The sequence below is a fragment of the Scyliorhinus canicula genome, chromosome 8 (genome assembly GCF_902713615.1).
Source record: "Scyliorhinus canicula chromosome 8, sScyCan1.1, whole genome shotgun sequence".
Classification (NCBI taxonomy): Eukaryota; Metazoa; Chordata; class Chondrichthyes; order Carcharhiniformes; family Scyliorhinidae; genus Scyliorhinus; species Scyliorhinus canicula.
Window position 1 is genome coordinate 185,089,112 of NC_052153.1, and position 18,780 is coordinate 185,107,891.

The window sequence follows — 18,780 nt, forward strand, 5'->3', positions numbered from 1 at the left end:
AACCATGTGAGTACATCTTTTGAGAAATTTGCTGAATACAGTGTATTGTATTCTGAAATTGTTCTAATCTCTACATTAATGCGATCCCAGGCTATCAGTCTCAGTCAAACAGAATCGACAATGCAGCAAGCAATAACCGGCAGGACGGATGGATTTTGTTTATAGTCATGTGCACCAAGGTACAGGGAAAAGTATTTTTCTGCGAGCTGCTCAACAGATCATTAAGAACATGAAAAGAAAAGGAAATAAAAGAAAATACATAATAGGACAACACAAGATACACAATGTAACTACATAGCACCAGCATCAGGTGAAGCATACAGTAGTGCACATACATGGTGGCACAGTGGTTTGCACTGCTGCCTCATAGTGCCAGGACGCGGTTTCAATTCCAGCCTTGGGTGACTGAGAGGAGTTTGCACTTCCTCCCCGTGTCTGCGTGGGTTTCCTCCGGATGCTCCGGTTTCCTCCCACAGTCCAAACATATGCAGGTTAGGTGGACTCCATGATGCGCGTGTGGTTACGGAGATAGGGTGGGGAGAGGGCTGAGGTAGAGTGCTCTTTTGGAGGGTCAGTGTATACTTAATGGGCCATATGGCCTCCTTCTACACTGTCGGGATTCTATGGAACTCCAATATATATTTGTGCACACAGCCTACAATGCCATTTTTGTGATGTCATCCAGAATATTATGCTCAGGAGTGTACAAAGCTAGAAGTGAAATGAAATGAAATGAAAATCGCTATTGTCACAAATAGACTTCAAATGAAGTTACTGTGAAAAGCCCCTAGTCGCCACATTCCGGCGCCTATTCGGGGAGGCTAGTACAGGAATTGAACCGCGCTGCTGGCCTGCCTTGGTCTGCTTTAAAAGCCAGCGATTTAGCCCTGTGCTAAACCAGCCCCTGGTTTCGCTTGCAATTTTTGCCCTTATTTTTTCATGTTTTTGATCCTAGATACAAATTGAAAACTGTAGACTGAAATTCAGAAAAATTGTCTTTAATCATGAACGTCAACATGGTAAGAAAACAAATTCTTATTTCACAAATTCATTCGAGTAATTTGAGGAAATAACATTGTAGAACCAATAGATGAAGTAATATACTTGAATTTTCAAACGGCATTTTTCATCAGGTGCCACACAAAAAGGTAACAAATAGAATAGGGACTCATGGAGTTGAGGCTAGTATTTAACCTTGAGGGAGGGTTGGTTAATTGACGGGAAGAGGAGAGTAGGGATAAATAGGGCATTTTTACGTTGGCAGGCTATAACTAGTGGGGTGCCTCAGCTATTTATAACCTATATTTATGCCTTAGGCAAGTGAGAGAGTGATGTTCGCTGTCCAGGTTTGCTGACAGTACAATGATAGGTTGGAATGTAAACAGTGAAGAGGATACAAAAATGCTGCTGAGATATAGATAGGTGAAGAGAATGGGCAAAACGGCAGCAGATGGAGTATAATATGACACAGCGCAAGGTTACTTGCTTTCGCAGCAAGAACAGAAAAGCAGAATAACTTTTTACGGGTGCAAAAACTTGTAAATGTTGATGTCCAGAGGGACTGCTAGAAATTAAGGTACGACTATTAGCCACATAAATAGATAACAGCTAATATGACCAAAAACTTGATAAAAGAGGAACATTTTCAAGAGCATCTTAAAAGGAAGAAAGTGAAGAAGGGAGGCAGAGAGTTGTAGGAAGAGAATTCCAGAGCTTGGGGCCCGGGCAACTGACGGCACAGCCACCAATGGTGGAGCAATTATAATTGGGAATTCGCGGGAGGTTACAATGCAATATATCGGAGGTTTGTGGGGCTGAAGGAAATGACAGAGATAGGCAAGGCCAATGCCATGGAGGGTTTTGAAAATGGATGAGAATTTTAAAGTCAAGGCATTACTTGACCAGGGACTGACGACATTGATTGAGGGACACTTAGGTTAAATCCCTACTCTTCTTCAAACTAGTGCTATGGGGTCTTTTACATTCAGCTGAATGGACACATGAGACCTTCATTTAATGCCTCATCCAAAAGGTGGCACCTCTGACAATGCAGTACACTCTAAGTGCCACACACTGAATTGCCAAGTTCCCTGGTGTGGCACAGGAACCTCTTCGCATTCAGAGTCTGCCGCTTGATTCTATTTCCCCAAGTAGAAACCAAGCCACTCAATACAATTACATGTCCCGTGCATTTTTTATATTTAATAAGCAGATCTGTTGAGGCTTCGGAGACATTTAAAAAATACTATTTGTTCCATTACATCTACAAAGGGGCGGCACGGTGGCACAGTGGTTAGCACTGCCGCCTCACAGCAGCAGGGATCCGGGTTCAATTCCGGCCTCGGTAATTATCTGTGTGGAATTTTCACTTTCTCCCCGTGTCTGCCTGGGTTTCCTCCGGCTACTCTGATTTCTTCCCACAGTCCAAACATGTGCAGGTTAAGTGGATTGGGCATGAGAAATTGACCCTTAGTGTTCAAAAGGTGAGGTGGGGTTACGGGTTTACGGGGGAATGGGCCTCGGTAGGGTGCACTTTCAGAGGGTTGGTGCAGACTCGATGGGCCAAATGGCCTCCTTCTGCACTGTAGGGATTCTATGATAAGGTAATTATCAGCAATTAGCAATGGAGACAGGCCAAAGCTGCACGGTGGCACAGCAGTTAGCACTGCTGCCTCGCATCAGGGATCCGGGTTTAATTCCAGCCTTGGGTGACTGTGGAATTTGCACTTTCTCCACGTGTCTGCGTGTGTGTCCTCCGGGTGCTCCGGTTTCCTCCCATTGTCCAAAGATGTGCAAGTTAGGCGGGATTACGGGGACAGGGAAGGGAGTTGGGCCTAGGTAGGGTGCTGTTTCAGAGGGTCGGTGCAGACTCAATTGGCCAAATGGCCTCCTTCTGCACTGTAAAGATTCTATGAGAATCTCAATTTGTCACTTCATCCATATTGACCCTCAGCAACCATGACTTATGGTGGACGAATCACGTTAATAGGAACATACCCACTCTTATGTAGTAGGGTCTGCACACTCCAAACTGTGATTCATTTATTGATAATACTTATGTAACAATCTAGAGGCCAATTTTCTGCAGGTAGCGTGGATTTTGTTCAGACAAAAAACAAAGTCAGCCTGTATATTTATTTGTGGCATCATATCAAACTTCTAGTCTCTTGGAGATCTCTTGTAAACTTCTTTCCAAATTGTTTTTAAAGCAGACTTGCATGTTCTCTCATCAGTTGCAACAATGAAACATCTGGCTCATCACGAGCAAAACTCATGAAAGCCTGCTCAGGTATATGATAAATCAATAAAGGGCGACAGTATTCCGAATGTTGAAGTACAATATTCTCGAAATTCAACCAATTTTAACCCATTAAGTTATCATATTTATTAGAAGTTTGCATTATAGCATTAGACAAGATTGTTCAATGAGATGCAATACATAGAGGCTCAGAAATGACAAATCAAATGTGGATAAATTTTACACATGTGCAATGGCAGGCAGAGCAAGAACACGACACTAACCTGTAGAAACATCACCATCCAGCAAGTTGTCATCCTCAGATCCTGTGAAGTCCATGATGACTCCCGCTCCATCTAGCAATTCCTCATCACTACTCGCACTGGTTATACTGTTGTAACTGTTCTGGTAATATCCTCTAGAAAACAATTGTTCTGACTCCATTTAGCACCTTGATGATCTGAAGAGGGGAGAAATATTTAGTCGCACCCAATCATTTTGAAGTGTATATTAAATTTGAGCTGTCAGAATGCCCAAACTGACACAGCTTAAAAGCAACAAACAGCAAATGCTGGAAAAACTCAGCAGGTGTGGCACCATCTGTGGAGAGAGAAACAGAGTTAACGTTGAGAGTCCATATCTCTGAAGAGTCACACAGACCGATGCGTTAATGCTGTTTCTCTGAATTCAGATGCTGCAAAGCCTGCGGAGTTTCTTCAGCATTTGCTGCTTTTATTTCAGGTTTTCAGCATCCGCAGTATTGACACAACTTAGTCTAGCTTGTTTTGGAAGCATGAAACATGTAGCTATTACAAAGGGAAGGCTCTGCCTTCTCAACCTTGCCACTCGCCCGAGGTGCGGTGATCCTCAGGTTATATCAACACCAATCAGCTCTCCCTCTCAAAGGGAAAAGCAGACTATGGTCATCTGGGACTATGGGGACTTTACTTATTTAAAAGTGTTAGTGCTGGCTAGAAATGCTTAATTGGCATCTGGCCCCTCGAGCCTGCTCCGCCATTCAATGAGATCATGGCTGATCTTTTGTGGACTCAGCTCCACTTTCCAGCCCGAACACCATAACCTTTAATCCCTTTATTCTTCAAAAAAACTATCTATCTTTATCTTAAAAACATTTAATGAAGGAGCCTCATCTGCTTCACTGGTCAAGGAATTCCATAGATTCACAAGCCTTTGGGTGAAAAAGTTCCTCCTAAACTCAGTCCTAAATCTACTTCCCCTTATTTTGAGGCTATGCCCCCTAGTTCTGCTTTCACCCACCAGTGGAAACATACCCCCATCGATCCTATCTATTCTCTTCATAATTTTATGTTTCTATAAGACCCCCCCCCCCTCCCCCCCGCATCCTTCTAAATTCCAACGACTACAGTCCCAGTCTACTCAACCTCTCCTCGTAATCCAACCCCTTCAGCTCTGGGATTAACCTAGTGAATCTCCTCTGCACACCCTCCAGCGCCAGTACGTCCTTTCTCAAGTAAGGAGACCAAAACTGAACACAATACTCAAGGTGTGGCTTCACTAACACCTTATACAATTACAGCATAACCTCCCTCGTCTTAAACTCCATTCATCCAGCAATGAAGGACAAAACTCCATTTGCCGCCTTAAATCACCTGTTGCACCTGTAAACCAACTTTTTGCGACTCATGCACTAACACACCCAGGTATCTCTGCACAGCAGCATGTTTGAATATTTTATCATTTAAAAAATAATCCCTTTTACTGTCATTCCTACCAAAATGGATAACATCCCATTTGTCAACATTGTATTCCATCTGCCAGACCATAGCCCATTCACTTAAACTATCCAAATCCCTCTGCAGACTTCCAGTATCCTCTGCACTTTTTGCTTTACCACTCATCTTAGTGTCGTCTACAAACTTGGACACATGGCACTTGGTCCCCAACTCCAAATCATCTATGTAAATTGTGAACAATTGTGGGCCCAACACAGATCCCTGAGGGACACCACTAGCTACTGATTGCCAACCAGAGAAACACCCATTAATCCCCACTCTTTGCTTTCTATTAATTAACCAATCCTCTATCCATGCTACTACTTTACCCTTAATGCCATGCATCTTTATCTGATGCAGCAACCTTTTGAGTGGCACCTTGTCAAAAGCTTTCTGGAAATCCAGATATACCACATCCATTGGCTCCCCGTTATCTACCACACTGGCAATGTCCTCAAAAAATTCTACAAAATGAGTTAGGCATGACCTGCCCTTTATGAACCCATGCTGTGTCTGCCCAATGGGACAATTTCCATCCAGATGCCTCGCTATTTCTTCCTTGATGTTAGATTCCAGCATCTTCCCTACTACCGAAGTTAAGCTAACTGGCCTATAATTACCCGCTTTCTGCCTACCTCCTTTTTTAAACAGTGGTGTCGTGTTTGCTAATTTCCAATCCGCCGGGACCACCCCAGAGCCAAGTGAATATTGGTAAATTATCACTGGTGCATTTGCAATATCCCTAGCCATCTCTTTTAGCGCTCTGGGATGCATTTCATCAGGGCCAGGAGTCTTGTCTACCTTTAGCCCCATTAGCTAGCCCATCACTACCTCCTTATTGATAACAATCATCTCAAGGTCCTCACCTGTCATAGCCTCATTTCCATCAGTCACTGGCATGTTATTTGTGTCTTCCACTGTGAAGACCGACTCAAAAAACCTGTTCGGCTCCTCAGCCATTTCCTCATTTCCCATTATTAAATCTCCCTCCTCATTCTCTAAAGGACCAATATTTACCTTAGCCACTCTTTTTTGTTTTATATATTTGTAGAAACTTTTACTGTCTGTTTTTATATTCTGAGCAAGTTTACTCTCATAATCTATCTTACTCTTCTTTATAGCTTTTTTAGTAGCTTTCTGTTGCCCCCTAAAGATTTCCCAGTCCTCTAGTCTCCCACTAATCTTTGCCACTTTGTATGCTTTTTCCTTCAATTTGATACGCTGCCTTATTTCCTTATTCTGTTTTATTATGCTCATGTGAGCATTTAAACAGGAAGATTAAAGTAATGGCAAACTTTTAGTGTCATGGTCAGGTGACTTAACCAGCAAGCCAGAGAACATGTGCGGGATTCTCCATCTGTGGAATCCTCCGTTTCGTTGGAAACGTACCCAAGCCTGCGGGTTTCCCAACAGCGTGGAGGTGGTCACAATGGGAAACCACATTGGCCGGCTATGGGAACGGAAAATCCCGCTGCTGGCGAAGGCACGCCACACTGCACCACAAAACAGGGCTGGTGGGACGAAGAATCCAGTCCCATGAGTTTAAATCCCACAATTCTGTTTGAGAATTTAAATTCTGAAAATAAAAAGCAACTACCTGTAAAAATTGTAACAATGAAGTGGTCAGGTTTTTAAAAATCCTTTCAGAAAGAAAATATGATCCTCTCTGGCCCACATGCAACTCCAGTCCCAAACCAACATGGGCAATAGACGAGGAAGGAAATTCAATGAAGAGAAGTGCAACCCCATCCGAGTCAGCAATATTTGATGCCCATCAGTACCCAACTACACAAAACAGTTTGCGAAACAAACAGAACTTCCATCACTCTTCAAATACAGTAAAGTAAATGCTGTACCAAACACTAGTTAGACCCCGCCTAGAGTGTGGCGTAGTCACTTGGGACCCATATACTTCTCAAAACATTAATCTCCCTCAGAAAGTAGAATGCCAGGCAGCTTGTTTTATTACATTTGTGAGACAGAGAGCAAGAGAGAGAGTAAGAGAACTATTAAATATTTCTGTGCAATACATCCCTTTCCTCCGCCTCCCCCGCACCCCCAAACAACAATCAAGGATTGGAACAAACTTCAATTTTCACGTTCTCCAAAGCCTCATTTGAGGAAAGTCTGTTGAATCTTATTAATTAACGTGATCAGCAACTGCACTCATTGTGCACCTCCTGCAAAAATTCCTTAGTGGAAGACGACCTTACTAAGTGCCGATTATAAATTCCACACCGAGGTAAGTCACTCAGTTACATCTATCCAGGTCAACTGAGATGCACAATAAATGCCAGCTGTGCAAGTAAACCACACACCCCCTCGCCCCCCCCCCCCCCCCCCCCCGCCCACCGCCCCACCAAGTCGGCGAATTGTTTAAATTAATTGACAGGATGTGGGCATCAATGGTAGGCCAGCATTATTGCCCATCCCTAATTTCTCCCGAGATGGTGGTGAGCTGCCTTCTTGAACCGCAGCAGGCCACGTGGTGCAGGTGCTATTGAGATGGAGCTCCAGCATTTTGACCCACCGACAGTGTAGGAATGGTGATATATTTCCACTTCAGGGTGGTGTGTGGCTTGGAGGGAAACTTGGAGGTGGTGTTCCCATGTGTCTGTTGCCTTTCTCCTTCTAGAAGAACAAAGAAAGATCAAAGAAAAGTACAGCACAGGAACAGGCCCTTCGGCCCTGCACGCCTGTGCCGACCATGCTACCCGCCCAAACTAAAATCTTCTACACTTCCTGGGTCCGCATCGCTCTATTCCCATCCTATTCATGTATTTGTCAAGATGCCCCTTAAACGTCACTATCGTCCCTGTTTCCACCACCTCCTCCGGCAGCGAGTTCCAGGCACCCACTGCCCTCTGTGTAAAAAAATTGCCTCGTACATCTCCTCTAAACCTTGCCCCTCGCACCTTAAACCTATGCCCCCCAGTAATTGACCCCTCTACCCTGGGAAAAAGCCTCTGACTATCCACTCGTCTATGCCCCTCATAATTTTGTAGACTAAGATGGTAGCGGTTGTGGGTTTGGAAGGTGCTGTCCAAGAAGCATTGGTGAGCTGCTGCAGTAGATATTACATACTGCTGCCACTGTGCGTTGGTGGTGGAGGGCGTGCAAATCAAATGGGCTTCCTTACCCTGGACAGTGTCAAGCCTCTCAAATGTTGTTGTAGTTTCACTCATCCAGACAAGGGAAGAGTATTCCATCACACTCCTGAATGAATGTTAAACAAAAACGTCGGCCAGAGGAGAGGAACAGCTGGCAAGTGAAAAACTTGCAGTTAGTGGCTAATGATTGCAACAAAAGCAAAACCAAAGCTATGGCGATATAAAAAGTGATTTTTAAATCCTCACTAATAATCATAAATCATAAAGACTATCCAAATCAGACAGCATAGTGCAGTTTCTAATAATAATATACTTGAGTGTCACAAGTAGGCTTACATTAATGCAATGTAGTTACTGTGAAAAGTCCCTAGTCGCCACATTCCGGCGGCATGGTAGCATAGTGATTAGCACTGTGGCTTCACAGCGCCGGGGACCCAGGTTCAATTCCCCGCTCGGTCACTGTCTGTGTGGAGTCTGCCCGTGTCTGCGCGGGTTTCCTCCGGGTGCTCCGGTTTCCTTCCACAGTCCAAAGGCATGCAGGTTAGGTGGTTTGGGCATACTAAATTGCCCTTAGTGTCCCAAAAGGTTAGGAGGGGTTATTGTGTTAGCGTGGAAGTGAGGGTTTAAGTGGGTCGGTGCAGACTCGATGGGCCGAATGGCCTCCTTCAGCACTGTATGTTCTATGTACACAGAGGGAGAATTTAGAATGTCTAAATTACCTAACAAGCACGTCTTTCGGGACTTGTGGGAGGAAACTGGAGCACCCGGAGGAAACCCACGCAGACACTGGGAGAGCATGCAAACTCCGCACAGACTGTAACCCAAGCCGAGAATCGAACCTGGGACCCGGTGCTACGAACCAGTGCTAACCACTATGGGCCGGTCAAGAGGGCTTGTGTGTTCGCGCATTTGAAGAGTTTGAAGGCAGACGTGGCAATACTACAGGGTTCACGTCTGAGGGTAGTGGATCAGACTAGACTGAGGAAGGGGTGGTTCGGGCAGGTATTTCATTTAGGGCTGGACTCTAAAACTAGGTGGAGGTAGCGATCTTGATCAATAAGTGGGTGTCATCTGAAGTAGGGAGCATAGTGGTCGACTTGGTGAGTGAGAAGCTGGAGGAGATGCCGGTGGTATTAGTGAATATCTATGCACAAAACTGGGACGATGTAGCGTTTATGAGGTGGGTGTTGGGGAAGATTCCGGACCAGGACTCACATAGACTGATCATTGGGTGGAGGGAGGGAAGAGACGGGACTTTAACAGTTATGAAGCCGAGGTTGGATCGGTTCTGCTCGAGGACAGGAAGGGTGCCAGCCGCGGCGAAGGAACTAAAGGGGTTTATGGAACAGATTGGGGGGGGGGGGGTAGATCCGTGGAGGTTCGGACAGCCAAGAAGGAATTTTGTTTTTTCTCCCATGTACACAAAGTGTACTTCACAGATTGATTTTTTTTGTTTTGAATAGGGCCTTGCTCGCGATGGTGGTTGATGCTGGGTATTCGGCAATTGCTGTGTCGGACCATGCCCCACACTAGGTGGATTTACGGGTGAGATTGGATGAGAACTGTTAGCAGATGAGGAGGTGCGCGGGTGGGTGAGGGAGGCCATCCAGAATTATTTGGAGATAAATGACACAGGGGAGATTTCGGCAGCAATGGTATAGGAGGCACTGAAGGCATAGTTGGGGAGAGCTGATTTTGGTGTGGGTTCATAGGGAGAAGGTGGAGCGGGCAGAGATGGATAGACTGGTTAGGGAGATACACCAGATGGACAAAAGATATTTGAAAGCCCCAAAGGCGGGGTTCTTGAAGGAGCGGCAGAAGCTGCAGATGGAGTTTAGTCCGACACCACAGTGAAGGCGGTGGGGCAGTTGAGAAAGGCGAGAGGGGCGATATACGAGTATGGGGAAAAGGCCAGTAGGATACTAGCACAACAGCACAGGAAAAGGGAGGCAGCCAGGCAGATAGAAAGAGCAAAGGACAGAGGGGGGAACACGGTCTTGGATTCAGCGGGGGTGAATGGGGTGTTCAAGGAAAATTTTACAGTCGGTTGTATGAGTCGGAGCCCCCAACTGATTCGGAGCAAACCCAGTTTGGGTTTGGGTCCGGTTGCTGTACCAGACGCCAGTGGCGAGTGTACGGACAAACCGGCGGGGGGGGGGGTTGGCACTGCCGAACTTTAGGAACTATCACTGGGCGACAAACATAGCCACGATCAGGAAGTGGGTGGTGGGAGAGGGGTGGTGTGGGAGCAGGTAGAGGTGCTTAAGTTTAGAGCACTGGTAACGGCACCTCTGCCGTTCTCGCCGGCCCGGTACTCTACAAGCCTGGTGGTAGTGGTGGCTCTGATAGTTTGGGGCCAGTGGTGGAAGCATATGGGAGCGCAGGGAGCGTCGGTGTGGACTCCAATTTGTGGCAATCACCAGTTTGTCCCAGGGAGGCTGGATGCGGGGTTACCGAGGTGGAAGACAGGAGGTATTGAGAGACTGGGATATCTGTTTATTGGTGGGAGCTTTCCTTGTTTGGAGGATCTGGAGGAGCAGTTTGAACTACCAGGAGAGAATGGGTTTTGTTATCTGCAGGTGAGGGATTTTGTGCAAAGGCAGGTTTTGACCTTTCCGCTTCTACCGTCACAGGAGATAAAGGATATTGTAGTTTCTAGAATGAGGGTGGGGGAGGGGAAGGTTTTGGAAATCTATAAAGAACTTATGGAGTGGGAGGGAACCCAGATAGGGGAGTTAAAGTGTAAATGGGAGGATGAGTTGGGAAAGGAGTTAGAGGCGGGTCTATGGCAGGATGCTCTGAGCAGAGTCATGTGCCAGGTTGAGCCTGATACAATTCAAGGTGGTTCACCAGGCACACTTGACGGTGGCCCGGATGAGCAGATTCTTTGGGGTAGAGGACAGGTGTGTGAGGTGTGCAGGAGAACCTGCAAATCATGTCCACATGTTTTGGGCATGTCCAAAGCTTCGGGGATTTTGGCAGGGATATGCTTATGTCATGTCCACGGTGCTAAAAAGGTGGGTGGCGCCGAGTCCGGAGGTGCCGATCTTTGGAGTATCAGAAGACCCGAGAGTCCAAGGGGCAAGAGAGGCTGGCATTTTGGCATTTGCCTCCTTGGTAGTCCGGAGACGGATCTTATTAGCGTGGAAGGAGTCAGTTGCCCCCGAAATCGGAGGTATGGGTTAGCAACATGGCTGGGTTTCTCAGGCTTGAGAAACAAATTCGCCCTGGGAGGATCAGTGCTACAGTTCGTTTGGAGATGGCTGTCGTTTATCAACTTCTTCGGGGAAAACTAAACTGTTAGCAGATACAACAAGGGAAGGGGGTTAGGGAATAAGGGGGGTAGAGGGAGTTAGTTTAGTTTAGTTCAGTTTAGGCGAGAACAACGAGAGGAGATGGAGGGACTTGGGGAGTGTGTGTATAAGCTTGGCGGGGTATGGTTGTTGGTTGGGGAGGTGTTACGCACTGAATTAGGTATTTGGATCTTTTGTTGTTATAAAACCATAAATGCCTCAATAAAATGTTTGTTAAAAAAAAGACTGAGGGCAGTATTTAAAATGGCGAGCACAGGAGTTTTGGAGGATTACGGAATCATGGAATTTGTGGAATAAAGAATCCATAGATTCCCTGCCGTTCAGGAGGAGGCCATTCAGACCATCGAGTCATCACTGACCTAAACTGGGAATGAAAGGGAAATTTGTCCAGCAACTAATTCAGAACTCAGAAATTCCTCACTTAACCAACTGCAATTATAAATGGGGAAACAGGGTCTGAGTATACATTGAAACCCAATCCACACAGAGTTCTGCGAGTTACACAAACATGTGTGAAATAAATTGAAACAGGTTCCAACAGGTCAGTAGCAAGTTTGGACACGCAAAACAGAAATTTACACTGGTTGGCAACCTCACTCTTCATTTGAAGGTCTCAGATATTGTTACTTTAGGAAGTGGAAAAAAACTCACACAGCTAGTGGTGCTCGGCTGAAATAACTTTCAGGCACATCGGTGCAGCAGGGAAAAGAAAGCTCCACCTTATAACAACTAGTGTCAGAATTGACCAAGAACACTTAATTCTGCCTGTGAGCAATAAGAATTGCCTGTGCCCACCCATGGGAAGGATAGGGCGGAGAGAAGGTGGCAAAGCAAAGCAGCGAACAAACAGAAGCCAGACAAATCCTGCCTCAAGTGCTCCACATTAAAATTCGCAATTCTGGAAGGAATTAAATTTTATCCTCCCACAACATATCACCAATGAACGCTCCCTGTTCTCCCGATCAGCTGACATTTTTTCTGAAGCGGGCGTTTCACAATGGCAACTTATCAGTTCACTCTTGTGCCACACGCTTAGCTGTTTTTCCTCCTTTCTCATTGCTTAACCACAATTGCACGACAAAAGCAAAATTATTTGCACATGGAATTCATTCCAAAATAAATTTGATTCAGCGTGCAACTGACATTGTATTCCATACTATTTTTTTTGATAAATTTAGCGTACCCAATTTTTTTTTCCAATTAAGGGGCAATTTAGTGTGGCCAATCCACCTATCCTGCACATCTTTTGGGTTGTGGGGGCGAAACCCACGCAGACACAGGGAGAATGTGCAAACTCCACACAGACAGTGACCCAGGGCCGGGATTCGAACCCGGGTCCTCAGTGCCGTGGGCAACAATGCTAACCACTGTGCCACCATGCTTCCCCTTATATTCCATACTAGACCTTCAATAATGCATCGCATTTCATTTCTGCCCCACCTCAAGAATTAAGATTTTCTGGTTAATTTTAGTGTTTAGGATGAAGGTCAGGGATGAATCGCTGATGAGCACTGTTAGCGGAGTTAAATGAGTCGAGTTCTTCAGACCGTATGATACTGTACCAAAACGTCGTTTAATGCCACATGCATGCGGGAGAACTAAACTCGGCCGCTGTAACCGCAGCTTGGACCAAGTCGCTCTTTCCCCACAAAGCTAGTTTTCACATCTTATACTGTTTGGATGGTACAGGCTGATTCAAAGGAAAACAAAGTGATTCAAAGTACTACAATACAACAGATTGTCGATACCGGCAGTTTGATTAGGTTACAGTCATTCTCCTGATTAGATGACGAGGACACATTGTCTGATATACTTCTAATCGTTCGGTGGACACATCTTGTCCATCTGCTCTGCAATACAAAGGAATGCCCTTTAGACAATCAGCCAGTAATAAGGTGGTGAGTCCCTATTTCCTTGATACCTGTATGGGTGGGTGCATAATGCCCTTTCCAGACATGCTGGAGCCAGGCTGAACATTTTCGACTTGTCCCTATTGCTGAGACTTGGAAATGTGTTACCCGAGATATGCCTGCATACTGTAAGCTAATTTGCGTTTGTCCACATTTTGGGTTTTACAGATTGTCAGGTTAACCCTTTCCAGGCATTCCCTTCCCTGCTGTCCCATGTGCACCTCAGAGTCTCCATTTTCCCTACTACAAGCACTTAACACATGTAGGTCAGACCAGGTAAGTATAGCATATTTCCTTCCCTAAAGGACATAAGCGAACCTGGTGGGTTTTTAACCACGCTGGATAAAGGGAATGTGTAGGTGTGGATTTCCAAAAAGCATTTGACAAGCTGCTACATCAAAACTCACAACACAAGAGAAGAGAACGTGGTGTAGGGGATTATATATTGGCATGGATAAAAGATCGGTTAGCTGACAGGAAGCAGAGAGGAAGGGTTCATTGGATCTTTTTCAGGTTGACAAGCTGTAACCAGTGGAGTGCCACAGGGGTCAGTCAGTGCTAGGGGCTCAAATATTTACACCCACGTCAGTGATTTGGTGAAGGATCCCAACGTATGGTTGCTAAATTTGCCAACAACATAAATATAGGTAGGAAGTTAAGTTGTAAAGAGGAGGTAGAGAGTCTGCAAAAGGATATAGATAGCTTGGGTGAGTGGGCAGATGAAGTATAATGTGGAAAAACGTCAATGTGTCTACTTTGGCAAGAACAATAGCAGTACACTATTTAAATGGAGATGAAATAGAGAACTGGATGGTACAGAGGAATTTGGGCATCCTGGTAAAAAAAAAAATCACAAAAGGTTAGTATGCAGATATAAGTGATTAGGAAGGCAAATGGAATGGTGTTGTTTACTGCTGTTACAAATACTGTATACTGTGACAGCAACGAAGAAGATAATGTTCCTGAGGAAAAGATTACCATGGAGGAGGGGAAAAATCTGGCCTCCCACTTCACTCACTTTCTACAGCAATGGCAGCAAGATGTAATGCATGTGCACAGAATCCAAAAGATTAATAAAGGAGCAGCCAAAATAAAATATTTAATGTAGTCGAAAATTGTATGCACGCACATCATCAGCTGCATACTGGATGAAATGTAGAACCCAAAATGAGCTACTCTTGCAATTGAGGAACAGCCATTTTCTTCTAATCCCCTTCCAACTATTGTTGAAATATGCAGTATATGCAAACACCTGTTCCCTCAACATCATTGGCATCATTTTAATACCAAACTTTGGGAGTGGAATTGTGAAGGAGCAGTATTTGGATCATTACTGCTTTATAATATTTTATCATTGTTTTCTGTTTCGGATAAACATATCTAGTGTTTTCCTGTTCACACGCTTGGGAGTTGGCATTCCAACATCATTTTACAATCCAGAAAATTCCAGAATCCAGAAATGATTTGGCCCCAAGCATTTGAACTGCAGAGGTGATAGCATAATTACATCCCTTCAATCGAGACAAGCGGTCTGTCTCTATCCGCTGGAAAAGAACATGGGAACTGTTAGATGCAAAAAGACCAGTGTCCGTCCAGTTCGCCTTCTGTCTCCTGGTAGACACATGCTATGATACAGGAGTTATCATCTAATCATAGAGTCATAGAATTTTACAGCACTGAAAGAGCTTTCAGCCCATTGTGCCTGTGCTGGTCATCAAGCACCTATCTATTCTAGTCCCATTTCCAGCACTTGGTCCGCAGCCTGAACAATCAATCCCTATCCCACCATGAAATTACCCTGTAATGAAATGAAAATGAAAATCGCTTATTGTCACGAGTGGGCTTCAATGAAGTTACTGTGAAAAGCCCCTAGTCGCCACATTCCGGCGCCTGTCCGGGGAGGCTGGTACGGGAATCGAACCGTGCTGCTGGCCTGCTTGGTCTGCTTTAAAAGCCAGCGATTTAGCCAAGTGAGCTAAACCAGCCCCATATCGCTTATATTCTGAAGAATACCATCTAACATTTTCCATTTGCTCAAAGCTGGGTTACACACCACTTGTGATTTAAATTAGTCGACAGCACATTTGCACTTGAGCAGTTGTAGGCCAATTCTGCTTTGCAAACACATCAATTTTCAGGGGCTATCAGATTTTAGCCCATTGTATCGTCAGACCATCATTCTACGGGAAAAACTGGGATAAAATAGAAAACTGTATAGCTCAGGATTCTATTACTTGCCAACAGGATTGATGGAAAAATTATATTTGTCCACCTATGAGATATCTGGGAACACATCAGCTTACTTCTGACACTGGGGGATGAGACAGGGATGCCCTCTCTCCCCACTGTTGTTCGCAGTAGCTATAGAGCCGTTGGCAATTGCTGAGACCTCAAGGGGCTGGTCTGGAGGGGGGGGGGAGGGAGGGAGGGGGGAGGGGGGGGAGCACAGAGTCTCGCTCTATGCAGACGACCTGCTTCCGGGACAAGAACCCGGAGCTGTGCGAGTTCCACAGGCCTAATATCCCTGTTGAATGTGGATGCCAAACTGCTGTCCAAAATTTTGTCCTGCAGGATTGAGGATTGTGTTCCGGACGTTATTGGGGAGGACCGGACGGGGTTTGTCAAGGGTAGGCAGTTGGTGGCCAATGAAAGAAGGTTGTTAAATGTGATCATGATGCCCCCGGAAGGTAGGGAGGTGGAGGTAGCGATCGCAATGGATGCAGAAAAGGCTTTTGATCAGGTAGAATGGGATTATCTGTGGGAGGTACTGGGACGGTTTGGATTTGGGCAGGGCTTTATTGACTGGGTCAGGTTGCTGTATCAGGCTCCTGTGGCAAGTGTATGGACGAATAGGACAACATCGGACTATTTTAGACTGCACTGGGGGATGAGACAGGGATGCCCTCTCTCCCCACTGTTGTTTGCGCTAGCTATAGAGCCGTTGGCAATTGCTCTGAGAGCTTTGAGAGGCTGGTGCCGGGGGGGGGGGGGGGGGGGGGGGGGGGGCACAGAGTCTGGCTCTATGCAGACTAACTGCTTCCGTATGTATTGGACCCATTAGAGAAGATGGAAGAAATCATGAGAATTCTCGGGGAATTTGGCCGGTTTTCAGGGTATAAGCTAAATATGGGGAAAAGTGAGATGTTTGCGGTCTAGGCGAGGGGACAGGAGAGGCGATTGGGGGAGCTGCTGATTAGATTAGTAGGGGGAAGCTTTAGGTACCTAGGCAGTCAAGTGGCGCCGGAATTGGACCGGCTGCATAAATTAAATCTGGCCCGACTAGTAGACCAATTGAAGGATGATTTTCGGAGATGGGACGCGCTCCCGTTGTCATTAGTTGGGAGGGGCAGACAGTAAAGAGGACGATCCTCTCGAGATTCCTGTTCGTGTTTCAATGTCTCCCCATCTTTATTCCACGGTCCTTTTTTTAAACGGGTCAACAAAGCGATCTCTGGCTTTGTTTGGGCGGGCAAGACCCCGCGGGTAAGGAAGGTAATGCTTGAGTGGAGTCGGGGAGAGGGCGGGCTGGCGCTGCCAAATTTTAGCAACTGTTACTGGGCGGTGAATATAGACATCATCAGGAAGTGGGTGGTGGGGGAGGGGTCGGCATGGGAGCGTATGGAGGCGGCTTCATGCAAGGGCACCAGTTTGGGGGCATTGGTAACTGCGCCTCTGTCATTTCCGCCGGCACGGTACTCCACCAGCCCCGTGGTGGTGGTGGCGGCCCCGAGAGTCTGGGGGCAATGGAGGAGACATGTGGGAGCAGAGGGAGCATCGGTCTGGTCCCCAATCTGGAATAATCACCGGTTTGCCCCGGGAAGTATGGATAGGGGGTTCCGGATATGGAGGAGAGCAGGGATTGAGAGGATGGGGGATATGTTTATAGAGGGGAGCTTTCCGAGTATGAGGGCGCTGGAGGAGAAGTTTGGGTTGGCGAGGGGAAACAAATTCACATATCTGCAGGTGCGGGACTTCCTACGTAAACAGGTGTCAATCGTCCCGCTCCTACAGCGTAGGAGGATTCAGGACGGGGTAGTTTCCAGAGGGTTGGTAGGAGAAGGGAGCGTCTCGGGCATTTACAAGGAACTTATGGGGTCAGAGGAGACGCAGACCGAGGAACTGAAGCGCAAGTGGGAGGAGGAGCTGGGAGGAGAGATAGAGGATGGGCTATGGGCGGACACGTTGAGTACAATCAACGCGTCCGCAACATATGCCAGGCTCAGCCTGATACAATTTAAGATCGTTCACCGAGCTCACATGACAGTGGCCCGGATGAGCAGATTCTTTGGGGTCGAAGACAGGTGTGCAAAACGTGCGGGAGGACCAGCGAACCATGTCCACATGTTCTGGGCATGTCCGAAGCTTTGGAGATTTTAGCAGGGGTTTGCAGATGTCATGTCCACGGTGTTAAAAACAAGGGTGGCACTGAGTCCAGAGGTAGCGATTTTCGGGGTGTTGGAAGACCCGGGAATCCAGAAGAAGAGGCAGACGTTCTGGCCTTTGCTTCCCTGGTAGCCCGGAGACAGATACTATTAGCTTGGAGGGACTCCAAGCCCCCGAAGTCGGACACCTGGCTATCGGACATGGCTAGCTTTCTCTGTTTGGAGAAAATCAAGTTTGCCTTGAGAGGGTCACTGTTAGGGTTCGCCCAGAGATGGCAACCATTCGTCGACTTCTTGCAAATTATAATACCAAAATATACCTCAATAAAATGTTTATTAAAAAAAACTGTGGTCATTAAATTGTATCTTTGAGATATAGCTGCTCTTTTGAGTCTGTTCTTTGAAATTAAAATTGTTTCCCGTCTCATGGATTTACACTCTCCTGTGTTGTCTGTCAATTAAATACATTGCAACTTGAGTTGCAAGGAAAGGAACAACAGAAATAGTTCTGCTGATTCTCAGGTTATAAATTAAACTTAAGCAAGAGCGAGGTGTTTGTGGTGCACCCTGGAGACCAGGAGGAAGGAATTGGTAGGCTCCCGCTTAGGCGGGCAGGGGAGAGCTTTAGGTACCTGGGGGTGCAAGTGGCCAGGGACTGGGGGACTCTCCACAAGCATAACTTTACCAGACTGGTAGATCAGATGGAGGAGGAGTTCAGGAGGTGGGACATGCTGCCATTGTCGTTGGCGGGGAGGGTGCAGTCCGTCAAAATGACAGTGCTTCCGAGGTTCTTGTTCCTTTTTCAGTGCCTGCCCATATTTATCCCCAGGGCCTTCTTTAGGAGAGTGACCGGCAGTATTCTGAGCTTTGTGTGGGCACATGGGACTCCGAGAGTGAGGAGGGTATTCCTGGAGCGAGGAAGGGATAGAGGCGGGCTGGCGCTGCCCAACAATCTGGGGTACTATTGGGCAGCCAATGTGTCAATGGTGCGTAAATGGGTGATGGAGGGGGGAGGGGCGGCGTGGAAAAGAATGGAGATGGCGTCATGTAGAGGTACAAGCCTGGGTGCCAT

The 18,780-nt window shown here is 46.4% G+C and overlaps 1 protein-coding gene across 6 annotated transcripts in view; it reads right to left on the bottom strand.

Moving 5' to 3' along the window:
- The window catches only part of clcn3 (chloride channel 3), a 206,171-nt gene that overhangs the window by 165,677 nt on the left and 21,714 nt on the right, over positions 1–18,780 (bottom strand). For 3 of the 6 annotated variants that reach the window (XM_038805814.1, XM_038805805.1, XM_038805807.1), the window contains one exon: positions 3,523–3,698. Coding sequence is in view for 5 of the 6 variants with exons in the window: in XM_038805805.1 (XP_038661733.1) it covers positions 3,523–3,682 (160 nt within the window). In the remaining variant the exon portion in view is untranslated. Of the gene's footprint in view, positions 1–3,522; positions 3,699–8,131; positions 8,151–18,780 lie in introns of those variants that run through there. The other 3 variants (XM_038805810.1, XM_038805806.1, XM_038805808.1) reach the window with 2 other exon arrangements.